Source organism: Echinops telfairi, unplaced genomic scaffold, assembly GCF_000313985.2.
Source record: "Echinops telfairi isolate 266 unplaced genomic scaffold, ASM31398v2 ScPeMD7_7469;HRSCAF=8507_0, whole genome shotgun sequence".
In the NCBI taxonomy this organism is placed as follows: Eukaryota; Metazoa; Chordata; class Mammalia; order Afrosoricida; family Tenrecidae; genus Echinops; species Echinops telfairi.
This window is the reverse complement of record NW_022111372.1, coordinates 92,408,733-92,421,340: the sequence shown is the minus strand read 5'-3', so window position 1 is coordinate 92,421,340 and position 12,608 is coordinate 92,408,733. Positions and strand designations below refer to the sequence as shown.

Here is a 12,608-nt window from a genome sequence, read left to right as displayed (position 1 = left end):
CCCTAGAGGGAAGAAATCCATACCAGATTTTGGGGGGTACCCCCTCAAATATCCAAAGAATGCCTTGTCTTTTCATCATTCCCCCAAATCCCTTTCCTCTGAAGAATTTCCAGGAACAAATGGGTCTCTGCACATAGGGGTTCAAGTCGATGTGCCGAATACTGGGCAGTGATTCATATCTCTGCAGTGATGTGCATCCACCTGAAATGTAGTTTATACATTTCGCCAGAGGTGAGGAAGACATTGCTGCTGAACTCACACATCTTTAAGGTCCTTCTGGGGAAGCACCCAAGGTAGATGACCAGAGGGGCATCAAGATCTCTTTGGGGAAATGGAAACCATTTGGGCATTTCTCTTCCTCTCCCTGCCCTCCCCCCCATCTCCTTGTGATTTGCTTTTATACCTCCAGTGCTCATTCTTTCATGATTAGGAAACCATTTCCAGACTGAGCCAGACATCTAGAAATGGAATGCTGGTATATTTCAGGAGTATGTCATCATTTTCATAACTTTGTCATGCAGGCAGCCATTTTTCGCTCCAAGAAAGGAGAAGAAATGGTAGTTAGTGTAGCACTACTCTCACCGGCCTAAATGCCTTCTCCTCTGTTTTGCTGATCTCTCTCCTTCCCTCCGTCTCTCTCACCAGTTTCATAATTTGATCAGTGAATGCGGAGGAGTATTTTTTCTTTTTCATTGTAACCACTGTGTTGTCCCCCACAATCTCAAGCCTCTCTGAGCCGAGGCCAGCCTCATACTGAGTCCCGCTAGGGCAGCAGGCCCACATGGAGCCTGCTAGTCACACTTGGCCCTGCCCTTCAAGTGGCTCTGGAGTCTCAGACCCAAGACTTCACTTCTCAGGACTTCAGGTTCCTCATCTGTAGAATGGCAGTGCCCACCTGCCTCCAAGGGTTTACATGAAACTTAAGAGAGACTACAAGAAAGTACCCACAAGACACCCTCAGTTGGCAATTCAAAGCTTCAGATCCTGCATCTCACTCGATAATCATTCCCAGAAAGGTGTTGATGATCATCTGGTTGATGAACGGGGCCACCGTCAACACACAGAAGAATTTATTTTAAACTCTCACACCAATGCCAGCCACCCAGCCAGTCCAGCAAAGCAGGGTTTATGACTCCATTGTTTCCTCAGCTGAGGTCTCCCCAGCACCTCCCAGCCCAAGCTGCCACATCAAGTCCACGTAGTACCCAGGCAACTCACATGCACTCCATCACACCATCATATACATGCAGGAATCTGATGTTGGTGAAAGGAGCTGGATTAGCCACCGCGCGCGCACGCGCGCGCGCGCGCGCGCACACACACACACACACACACACTAGCTTTTCAGCAGCTCCACTTCCATCAAACCCTTCTCAGCCCTATTGCTCAGAGCCTCCCTGTCTCTGAGAAGGTAGGGCAGAGAAGGTGCTGTCTGTCTACTGCAGCTCTGTGGCCCTCCCACTCAACTACTGTCAGAATCAGAACCATCAGCCATCCTCAGCTACCCCCCCCCTCGTGCACTGCAGAGGGGATGCTGCAAAGTCAAGAGCCCCCAGTGAAGTGGGGGGGTTAGGATAAACACACCAGGAGAAGAGAGACCTCTGTGTGACCAGAGCTGGGCCCTCGAGGGTGGTGGGCTTCGGATGGCGAGGGGCACAGCTCCCAGGCAGAGCGAGGACCCGAGGAAGTGGGTGTCATGAAGCAGTTCTGTAGATTGGCTTTAGCTGTGCAGCTCAGCTAACTCCCCAGGCGGTTCTGCCAAGAGTGCATATAGGAAAGTGGTAGAAAATAAAAAATTGCACATGTATTTTTTTCTACAGATTTATACTATTTTGTCATTTAAAAAAGAATGAAAAGACATGCACATCGGCGAGATAATAGAAGACCTTGAAGTCTAGGTGAGGGAGGTAGAGTGCCTTACCCCAGACAGGTCAGACCACTATAGGTTCCTGCACAGGATATCCAGCGAACCACTATCAGTCGGCCTTTCCATTGGCATGTGTTCCACTACTACCAGGAGCCCTGGGACTGCTCACCAAAGAACAAGGTCGGCAGTTCAAAACCACTAGCCACTCCTCAGAAAAACAATGAGACCTTCTACTCCCATGAAGAGTTATAGTCTCAGCAACCCACGAGGACAGGTCTACCCTGTCCTATAGGTTGCTCCGAGTGGGAATCGACTTGATAACAGTGAGTTCGGTGTGGGGGTTTTACTACCACTACTTTGACCACTGCAAGCGTTGTTGTTGTTGTTAGATGTGGGGGAATAGATTCTGACTCAGGACATCCCCAAGACTGGTCGAATAGGACTGCCCCATCAGATTTCCTGGCCTGTGGTCTTTATGGAGGTAGATTGCTGCTTGCTTCCACAGAGCCACGACATGGACCCCATTACGTGGGTTTGAACTGCCAACCTTTTGTTCAGGAACCGTGTACTTTACCGTGGCACCACCAGAGTGTCATATAACAGGAGCAGCTGTTGTTTATTAAGCCATTATTTTGGAACAAGTCTACTCGCATCATTTTATTTCATAGCGTTACAACTCTGTGAGGTAGGTACTGCTTTTCAGGTTAGGAAACAGGTTCAAAGAGACTAAGTGACTTGCCTAATAGCATCCAGCTGGTAAGGCCTCTCTGACACCAACTACTCTGCACACTAGTTCTCTTACTCTAGCTTTCCGTATTTACAGAATGGAGATGATATTTGCACTATCTAGTCTTAGGACTGTGTTTTTGAAACTGTAAATTATGACACATTAGTGGATTGTGAAATCCATTTTGTGGATTAAAAAAGAATCAACTAGGGCAGAAAATTCCAGAATGCATCACATTTGGCTTGTTTTGGAAACTGTTAATTTTGCTACCCTCATGTGTTTGCATATGTGCATGCACTAATAAAATGTTGCATAGTATGGTAATAATTTATTCCAGGAGTATTAATACCAGACCAGTCCCAAGGAGTTGAAGATTAAAGATGTCCTAAATGTCTAACCCTTCTGAGATGGTATCCCGATCCATTCCTCCCCACTCACCACCACCACCACCATACATAGACACACACACACACAATCCTCCTCTGTGCATATTCCTTCACACCCCTGGGTTCTGTGATTCACTGCAGAGTCCACAGAAGCTCATGAAACTTTGAGGAAATGTCTCAGATGGTGGTGGATGCTGCTCGGCCCCAAATCCGAAGGTCAGGCATAAGCGAGCCAAATGCAGGGTCCAGAGCCAGAAGCCAAAAATGTCCCAAAGTCATAGCAGACCTTCTTCTACCCAAGCTCAGTCAGGACATAGAACTGTGCTTTCCAGGTGAGGTGTGTGAGAATTGCACCGTGGAACCAGCATATATACCCCATCCAAGGAAAACCCAGGAGGGGGTCTTAATTCACATCCTCTATTCAGATCAAGTCTTAAAGACACCCCCAAAGAAGCAAAGACTGTGACGTGGTCACATCCTCTATTAAGAGAAAGTCTAAAGATGTCCCCAAGGAAAAAGGTGTGACTTGGTTCACACCCTCTACTAAAATCAGGTCTTAATCCCACCCTAATCCTCCTGTCCATTGCTATAGTGGGGAACGCCCTCCAAAATGGGATTCTAGCCACAGGCTTAGAGTCCAGCATTATAATGTATCACATAAGACATTGTGGCTAGAAGGCCCTTGTTAATTGACTACAACTCACATAGCAATATATGTTTCAGTTGGAGCAGTGTCAGAAAAATCTGAGAGTTACTGCCTAGAATTATTAAAAAGATCAAGTAAACATTCAAAAAAACTTAAGTCATTCTTGTAGCACTCTCTGTAAACTCTAAAACGCCCTGGAGGTGTGTCTCATCATAATGACTTATCACCGGAGGCTAAAGCAGAGATAAGGGGAGCGGCTCAGTGGTGATGGCAGCTCAGGGCAGACCTTCCTTGCTCTTCACCATGTTGAGTCCAGTGGAGCCAGGACTTGGCTTTGACAACATAGCATTCCAGGTCTCAAGATGAAACCTATTTGTAGATGCTACGGTAGGCGTGGGTATTGTTGGGCACACTGGGGCCAACCTGTTGTTATAAAGTACTGCTTAGCACTTATAGAGCCTGGCTTTCATTTAAACCCCTGCAAAGCAGATGTGATCCCTGTGAAAGCATGGTGGGTGGTCACTTATCCACTGTTACCCAGCTGGTAAGGGCTGCCTGACTTCAACCAGGCTCTCTTCTCTAGCTTAACTTTGTATATTTGCAAAATGGAGATAATGCGTATGCCTTATAGACCTGTTGTTAGGTGCCGTTGCGTCAGTGCTGACCACAGTGACCACCCTAAGTTTGATGTAGTAGAATGCTGCTGGTCCTGTGCATCCTCACCATCATTCCTATACCTCAGCCCTTTGCCTCCGCCTCTACGTGAGATCCTCTTGCTGAAGGACTCCCTCTCTTTCAGGCACTCTCTACTGTACCGTACATGGAGTGCTTTAACAGGTACTGCTTCCTCCCGATGGCTTGTCCAACTCATGTGACATGAAGTCTACTTCTAAGCCCCTTGTGTAGCCCTAGAGTCGGGTTTCCCAACGTCTGAGCCGTGGCCCTGCTGGATTGTGAAATTGTGCATTCATGGATCAGTGGGTTGTCTGTTCCCCCCCTCGTGATACTCCTACCACTGCCACCCTCACACCGTCCTCGTCTGGAAATCATTAGCTCCTCTGCTTCTCATAGAGGTTCATGTCCACTTTCCCTTGCCCCATTGGTGGGATAGGGTCCCTCTAGCCAGGTCATCCTTAAACCATAGTAAACTCTTACCTCAGTAAGGAAACTGTAGGACCAAACCCCAAACCAAGCTCACTGCTACCAAGTCAGTTCTGACTTCTGGAGACCCTGCAGGCTGGGGTAGAATTGCCCCTGTGGGTTTCTGAGACTGTAATTTTATGGGATTAGAAAGCCTCATCTTTCTCCTGTGGAGTGGCTAGTGGTTTCAAGCTGCTGACCTCGTGGTTAGTAGCCCAACTTGTAACCACTATGCCATCAGGCTTCCTCAACTGTAGGACACAGGGCTGTAAATCTCCTGGCAACTGCCCTGAAGGCATGCCCCACAGGAGATCCAGTGTCTCAGTGCTGCTGCTCAGTAAATGCCAAAGGCCACAAAAGGAGCCATGTGCCTCCCCATGGAATTATCCTAGGGAATTGTGTCCTACAATCCTCTGAAAAGCTTATCGAATTGTCAGTTCTCTCCAGAGATGGCTCCGATCATTCCACGTGGACACAGGAGCCTGAAAGGCCTGTGGCAAGGCTCCTTCCATAGGGTGTGCTGTGCACAAAAAAACGTCAGTGTGGGGATTGAAAGGCAAGACCCAACAAGACTTCCTGGATCACGTGAGGAAGACCTCAAGCACTCCAGTACCACAACAGGAAGCGGGCACTTGTGTTTTCCAGAGCTCGCTAACGGATGAGCCCTGCGCCAGCGGCTGCAGCGAACTTCCCCGAGCTCTGCCAACCTGCTGCCCACCCGCCTCAGGTTCCGCCAAGCTGTGATGGATAGCTGATGCCAGCAGAGGCTGAGGACTGGGCCGTTCTCTCCGGGATACATGGAGAGCGCAAGCCATTAATAATTCATTCCAAAGTAATGAACAAAGCCTACCAAGTTGTGAGCAGCAATAATCAAGTGGCAGATCAATTTATTACTTCAGTGTGCCAAAAGATAATGGTAGTTAGTAATGAAAGGCGCCATGGCTTCTCTTTCTTCCCAGAAAAGTTCCAGAAGAGTTAGAGCAATGTGTTTTTAAGGTTCTAAAACAAACGTATCATTAAAAGGGAAATGAATTATGTTTAGGTAGCCTCAACCCTATTTATATTCCGAGTTGCTGATCTAGAATTACCGTACATTTTCCCAAATGCCTTCTGGCACCGGGGCCTACAAATAAGAACAATTATTGCTCATTAATTAAATCAGAATCGGGAGCCGAGCTCCAGACATTGAAAAGGGTGGTTGGGGCAACAAGAGTTGAGACACAGCCCCCCACCACCCAAAGGACATCAATAATAGCTTGAGGTTTTATGAGGAAGTAGCTGGTGTGAGGATAATTGTGTTGTGTCTACACAGAAGCTCCATCATCCCCTACCACCTCAGTGACCGTTCCTCATGCTGCTTGCGTGCCCAGCATCGGTCTCAGCTCTGGTGGTCCCCGGTGGTGCCAAGGAGGAGAGCACAGTCCCTGCCCTTGGGCGGTGGGAGAGGCAACCTCACACTGTACTATGTGAGAGGCCCCCTGCCTCCACGAGTGGGGAGGGACTGGGGAAGGATGAGCGGCCAAGAGAGCATGAGGACGGGGGGCTGCAGAAAGCCGATAGAACTAAGTCACCAGTGTGGCAAGCAGAGGAAGAAAGTCAGCCATTCTTAAATGGAGGGGGGTGGCGTGGCAAAGGCAAACGGGCGAATGCAAGTAGAAAGAAGATAGGAAGTCACCCCATCCTGACCGCGGTCATCCCGGCACTTTCTGGGCAATGCAGCCACATGGAATCGGCCCAGCAACCTGGTGGCATCAGTGACTTCTACCCCTCCCCTGCCTTTCTTCAGCTATGGGGAGCCCATCTCCCAGACAGCCTGAGTCACTTGCTAACAACCGCAAGCTGACAGGCGCAGGCGAGGACTTAGAGGTGAGGTCGGAATAAGGTGTGTTACTTTGGAAGGGTAGGCTTTCTTTGGAAAGTCCTGGGGCCCACTAAAGGTCTATAAGCAACGTTGTAGAAAACTGGACCTGTAGCATGTCCCCGTGTTCTCGCCCAAGAGCTGAGAAGTGGCAGGGCTGTTGTAGTTTTCAGCAGACGGAAGGCCTCGTGGGCTCAGCGGTTCAGGCAAGAACTGGTGGGGCGCGGGCAGAACGAAGCCGAACTCCGGGATCGTGCTTCAGCCGGGTATCGCCTTACTTATTAGCACAGTGGGCTAAGCATTTGGCAGTTCCAGGCTGTGAGCCGTTCCTGGAAGACAGCTGTGGCAGTTTGCGGTAAAGACTGACCGCCTGGGAAACTCTCAGGAGTTCTGCTCTGTCCTGTTAGAGCTGCCCTGATTCGGAATCAGCCCCGCAGCAGGTCCCTTGCTTCTGTTTTTGGTGTTAGCACTGTGAGGCATGAGAGTGAAAACCGAACATCATCCAGCCTGTATCTTTTCGTGTTGTTCTGCCATTTACAAGTGCTTTCACACCTGAAAGGAGCCCCGTGGCACAGCGGTTAAAGCGCTCGGTGGCGAACCAGATTGACTAGAACCCGCCAGCCCTTCAGCGGTGGCAATCCCCTCCCTAGACCGGCTGCCATGGAAAGCCGACGGGACAGTTCTGTCCTGTCCTAGAGGGTCACTGTGTGTCAGAAGCAACTCCATGGCAGTGGTTTTGATTTGTTTGGGCTCATACAGAAATAGCTTGTTGATTCATTTGCACAAGGGACTTTTGTAACAAGAGGGCCCAGTCTACTGACTTAGCCCATGTGGGCAGAGAAGCAGAGGGCATGGAATTCACTTCCCGCACCCAGGAGCCAATGCTGCCGGCAACCTATAAATATGCATACTTGCTGGTGGGCAGAACCCGAGGCTGTCCAAGTCGCCAGACGGGAACCCCCTGGGCGGCGTTCTACTGCAGACGTGTTGCTGCTCAGGGATGGACGGGGAACAGGAGATAGAGCTAGCGTTGCGGAAAAGTGAGAGGCTGCTGCTGCTGCTCTCCCTGATTGGCCTGGGCCACTGCTAAAATTACGTGAGCCTAACCGCACCCTGCCCTTCCAGGAGAGGAAGTTTTTATCAAATTAAACTCTTAGCCCTAGAAAACTTTAGAAAAATACGCATCTGCTGGTAAAAACTGGTCGATGCCGTCTTTCAATAACGTGTTTTGGCATGGAAGGCAGTAGGACTTCTCCTCCCACAGAACAGTGGCATGCAAGAAAACAGTGTGGGCATTTATAGAAGACTGTGAAAACATGCCCAGTATAAATAGCCCTGCACGCTAGGGAGGCGGGTCTCTGCAAACGGCCCGCCCCTGCCCGCTTTCTCTGTAGCTTTGGGCTAATAATGAATGGCTTCCTTCTTCTGACAGGTGATGTGAGAGTTTTTCTTCAGAGTGGCCGTAACTTAACCATTTGTTGTTGTTGTTGTTTCCTTTAGATAATTTGTAAATGTTTATATGCAGGGCCAGCTGTTGAACAGTTGAGGTTTATAGCTAGGTCCCTGGGGCTGGGACTTGGGGTTAAGAAAAACGTTTTAACTAATTGCTTCCCCAGAATTATACATCTGTATTCAGCAGGTCACTCAGCCTCAGTGACTGCTGCTGGTGGTATTCCTGGAGTCACAGTTCAAGTGACAGCGTAAGCACAGCCATCAACATGGATATGCCAGCGTGGGTTTGTTTTGTTGTTTTTTAAATCACTTTATTAGGGGCTCATACAACTCTTATCACAATCCATACACACATCAATTGTGCAAAGCGCATTTGTACATTCATTGCCCTCATCATTCTCAAAACATTTTCTCTCCACTTAAACCCCCAGCATTAGGTCCTCATTTTTCCCCTCCCTCCCCGCTCCCCCCTCCCTCATGAGCCCTTGATAGTTTATAAATGGGTATTTTATCATATCTTGCCCTGTCCGACGTCTCCCTTCACCCACTTTTCTGTTGTCCGTCCCCCAGGGAGGAGGTCACATATAGTTCCTTGTAATCGGTTCCCTCTTTCCTCCCCACTCTCCCTCTACCCTCCCTGTTTCGCCACTCACACCACTGGTCCTGTAGGGATCATCTGTCCTGGATTCCCTGGATTTTCAGTTCCTATCCGTACCAGTGTACATCCTCTGGTCTAGCCAGACTTGCAAGGTCGAATTCGAGTCATGGTAGTGGGAGCGGGGAGGAAACATTTAGGAACTAGAGGGAAGTTATATTATTCATCGTTGTTACATCGCACCCTGACTGGCTCGTCTCCTCCCCGAGACCCCTCTGCAAGGGGATCTCCAGTGGCCTACTAATGGGCTTTGGGTCTCCACTTCGCACTCCCCCCCTCATTCACTATGGTAAGATTTTTTGTTCTGATGATGCCGGCGTGGGTTTTTATGCCGCGTTGTGGCACGCAATGCCCCGGGTGGGAGACACATGTTTCAGTTTAATGTGATAAAGTCTTGAGTCTAAAGTGCTAACTTCCTGACTTGGCTTTAAATATTCATATCTACCCGTGTAAAAGTTAAAGCTCTTGTGTCTGTGCTTGCCAATGTACAAAAGCTGTCGAGAATTTCTATATTCTCACCAGAGGAAATGTTAGGCATGACTGTGGTTGAGGTAGCAACCAAGTGCAAAAATTATAACTAAAGGATTAGAAGTGACCTGTCAGATAAGTGTGGGACTGCTCGCCACAAGGTTGGTGGCTCAAACCCACCAGCCACTAGATTAGGAGAAAGATAAAGCTATTTGCTCTCAGAAAGATACAACTGGCAATGCTAGTGTGAATCACTGAATTGGGATGGTCTTGATGGGAGACAGCTTGGTTTTCTGGTTTTGATACTTGCGAAACAGGGACTCACTGGTGCAAAGGTACATAATTTGGAAGGTAGTTCCTTTGGTTTGAAGATGGGTCATTTTAGGTATAATAGATACAATAAAGGTGGACATATCCTAAAACAATAAAACCATTTGAACACTGATGGTTCCAGGAACTTCGGTCGACGACTGAGTGGAAAAGTCTCCTTTGACCTTCGGGCGTGAAAGCTGGGGTTCAGGGAAGTTAGCTGTCTGCACATCATCAGTTTCCCTCACATGTGCCCTCTCTTTTCCTTCCCCCCAGTGTTGCTAACAACCACAAGCAGAATTTGATGACGGTGGCCAACCTGGGGGTGGTGTTCGGACCCACCCTGCTGCGGCCTCAGGAAGAAACGGTAGCAGCCATCATGGATATCAAATTCCAGAACATCGTTATTGAGATCCTAATCGAAAATCATGAAAAGGTAAGAAAGACTTGATCCCTCCCAGAGAAGACGCTCTTCAGAGGCCGCTGTACTGGAAGTGACATCCAGGGTTGACTCGTCTGACTGACTTGGTGAGGGTGATGTCCTTGCCGGTGGCGGTGCCGATGGGATGACAGTAATGGTGGTGACAGTCATTTCTGTATCTATGATGCTGGCCGCCCATCACAGCCGTCAGTGAAGGAGGCTCAGGGTGAGCCTTGTTTGGAAGATGTCCTTCATCCACTTTTCTACTTGACTGTTTCATACATCTAGAAGAACTCAAACCCCTCCACCACACCCCCACACCCCTTTTGGGGCATACATAGGGATAATTTTGCCCTATCGGTTTTATGAAAGAATTACTTCGAGCAGTTGTATTACACAGCTCTGTTTCCAGAATGCCCTCAGGCACCCTAGTGTCGCAAAGCCGGTCGGTGGACCCATGAGAGTGGAGGGAAATTCAACAACCACAAGAGTCTGAACGATATGATTTATCTTCTTTTTCTTTTCCTTTTTTTACTGTGGTTTGAGTGAAAGTTTACCGAGCAAATTCGTTTTCCACGTGACGTTGATGGTCGCTCTGTCGTGCCGTAGGTGCAGTGTAGCGGTCACCCTTCCCCCTTCCTTCTTGAGTTCCCTGTGTGGGTGCATCCTTCTGCTGCTGCTTAGAGGAGCCACTCTTCGATGAAATTCTGCCCTCTTGCTTTTTAGTAGCAGCGTTTTCATCATTCAAAACATTCACTTCATTAGCCAGTCTGTTGGTGCACTGAACATTAATCTCCAAGTTTGGATGAAGTTCCAGGTTTGATGGGTGTCGCAGGACCAGAGTTTTGGGGAATCCACCAGTCACCATCAGACCAGTAATAAGTCTGGTCATTGGCATGATTTTGAATTTTGCGACACGGTTTCTCCCACTCAGTCCAGCACCGTCTAACGTGATGCCATTCAAAGCAGTTAGAAGAGCCTTTTTATATTTGGGATCATAAACTTCAGTTATTTGTATTACAAAGATTTTTCCAGCTTCCTAGTGTGCCTTTGAGTTTCTCCACTTAAATGTTTATAAATGATATTTTTTCTCACATACATTGTTTAATTTGTATAGATGACCTTTTCCTCCAGGGTATTGTGACTTCTAGTCTTGTTTAAAAAAGTCTCTCTCACCTGATGTTATAAAGTATGTCGGCCTGTAAAACGGGGCTGTAGGGCATGAAGCTACACCCATCTGTCCCCTGTCAGGGCTTTTGGTAGCAAGCCACTCAGACCTGCTCAGAACCAGCAGTGTTCCCCAGGGCACCATTTGAGAGCTGCAGCCCTGGGATCTTAAAAAACCCACCCATCCACCCCAAAAAACAAACAAACAAAAAAAATAGCAAGGCTGCTCTTCCTAAATAATGGCCCCAAATGGGGACGTAATCATGCTAGAGAACCTGCAAAATCAGTCTAGGATCTGACTTCTCACCACGTTCACTGATAAGGACCCTGATGTAAGCCACCGTTCTCTTCTGTCTGGAATTTTGCAAAAGGCTCCTCATTTGCTTCCCTGCTTCCACCCCTGGCCTGCATCTTCCGATAGCCGACTCCCAGATGAGACTTGAAAATATTAAGTCAGATCGTATCATGCATCTGCCGAGACCTACCGAAGGCCTCTCACTATGGCTCAGGGAAAGTCACAGTCTAGACAAGAGCCCGGAGATCCCACCCAGGCTTTGCTCCCCACTGCTGCTTCCCCGTCTCATCTCCGGCGCCCCCCCCAATGTCCAGCCACCCTCACTACTTTGTTCATTTCTCCACATGGCAGTCGCTCTCCCACCTCAAAGCCAGTGCGCTTGCTCTGCCCAATGCCTGGAACACGCTTCTCCTTCCACCCCCGTGGTATGGTTCTGTGCCTTCCTCGGGCTTCTAAGGGAAGCCTGCCTGCTGAGCCCATTCTATTTAAAGCCGCAAGCTGTTCCCACCTCCTGGACTCCCTCACCCCTTTACCCTGCTTTGTCTCTCTCCTTAGCACTTAGCACTTCCTAACACACTACGTAGTGCATTAATTAGGTCGGTTGCCTTTTTGCCCTCCACTAGAATATTTGCTTCATGAAAGCAAGGCCACTTGCCTCTTTTATTCTCGGCTTGCTCTCTAGTGCCTCCATAAACCACAAGCTCACAGCCATCGAGTTGATTCCAACTCATGGCGTCCCTATAGTGTGGGGTGAAAGGGAAGAGGGAACCCCACAAAACATCACAGGTTCGGTAGGCGCAATTGTACAGCGATAATAAGTAGAGATTATAGTAAAGTCATAGAGAGCATGAGAGTTAAAGGATGGAGTCAAGTAATGGAGTCAGACACAATTCATGGTAGCATAGTTCACCTCTGCTAGGCTTGATGGTCCTCGTGGAGGGGGCTTAGCAGTCAGAGAAGAAGCCGCTGCTTCGTCCTGCTTAGCCACCTTTTCCAGCTACCTTCGGCCAGGCACCCTCGGCCAGCCACCCTCTTGGGAACCAGGGAGCCTCCTTATTTATTGCTAACCACGCATCATATTACTTTAGGGGGAGACATCACAGCATCATGCATCACAGAGAGGGGCAATACAATTCACAACAACCTGCGTCATAGGGAGGGATTGCAACATAGGCAATACAAGCAATAGGAGGGGGATGACCTAGTCATCTTAGAGT

At 48.7% G+C, this 12,608-nt stretch overlaps 1 protein-coding gene across 1 annotated transcript in view; it reads left to right on the top strand.

Annotated features, from left to right (window-relative positions):
- The window catches only part of ARHGAP26 (Rho GTPase activating protein 26), a 529,711-nt gene that overhangs the window by 381,778 nt on the left and 135,325 nt on the right, over positions 1-12,608 (top strand). Inside the window, exon 20 of the mRNA XM_013005615.2 lies at positions 9,785-9,944. Coding sequence (XP_012861069.1) covers positions 9,785-9,944 — 160 coding nt within the window. The remainder of the gene's footprint in view (positions 1-9,784; positions 9,945-12,608) is intronic.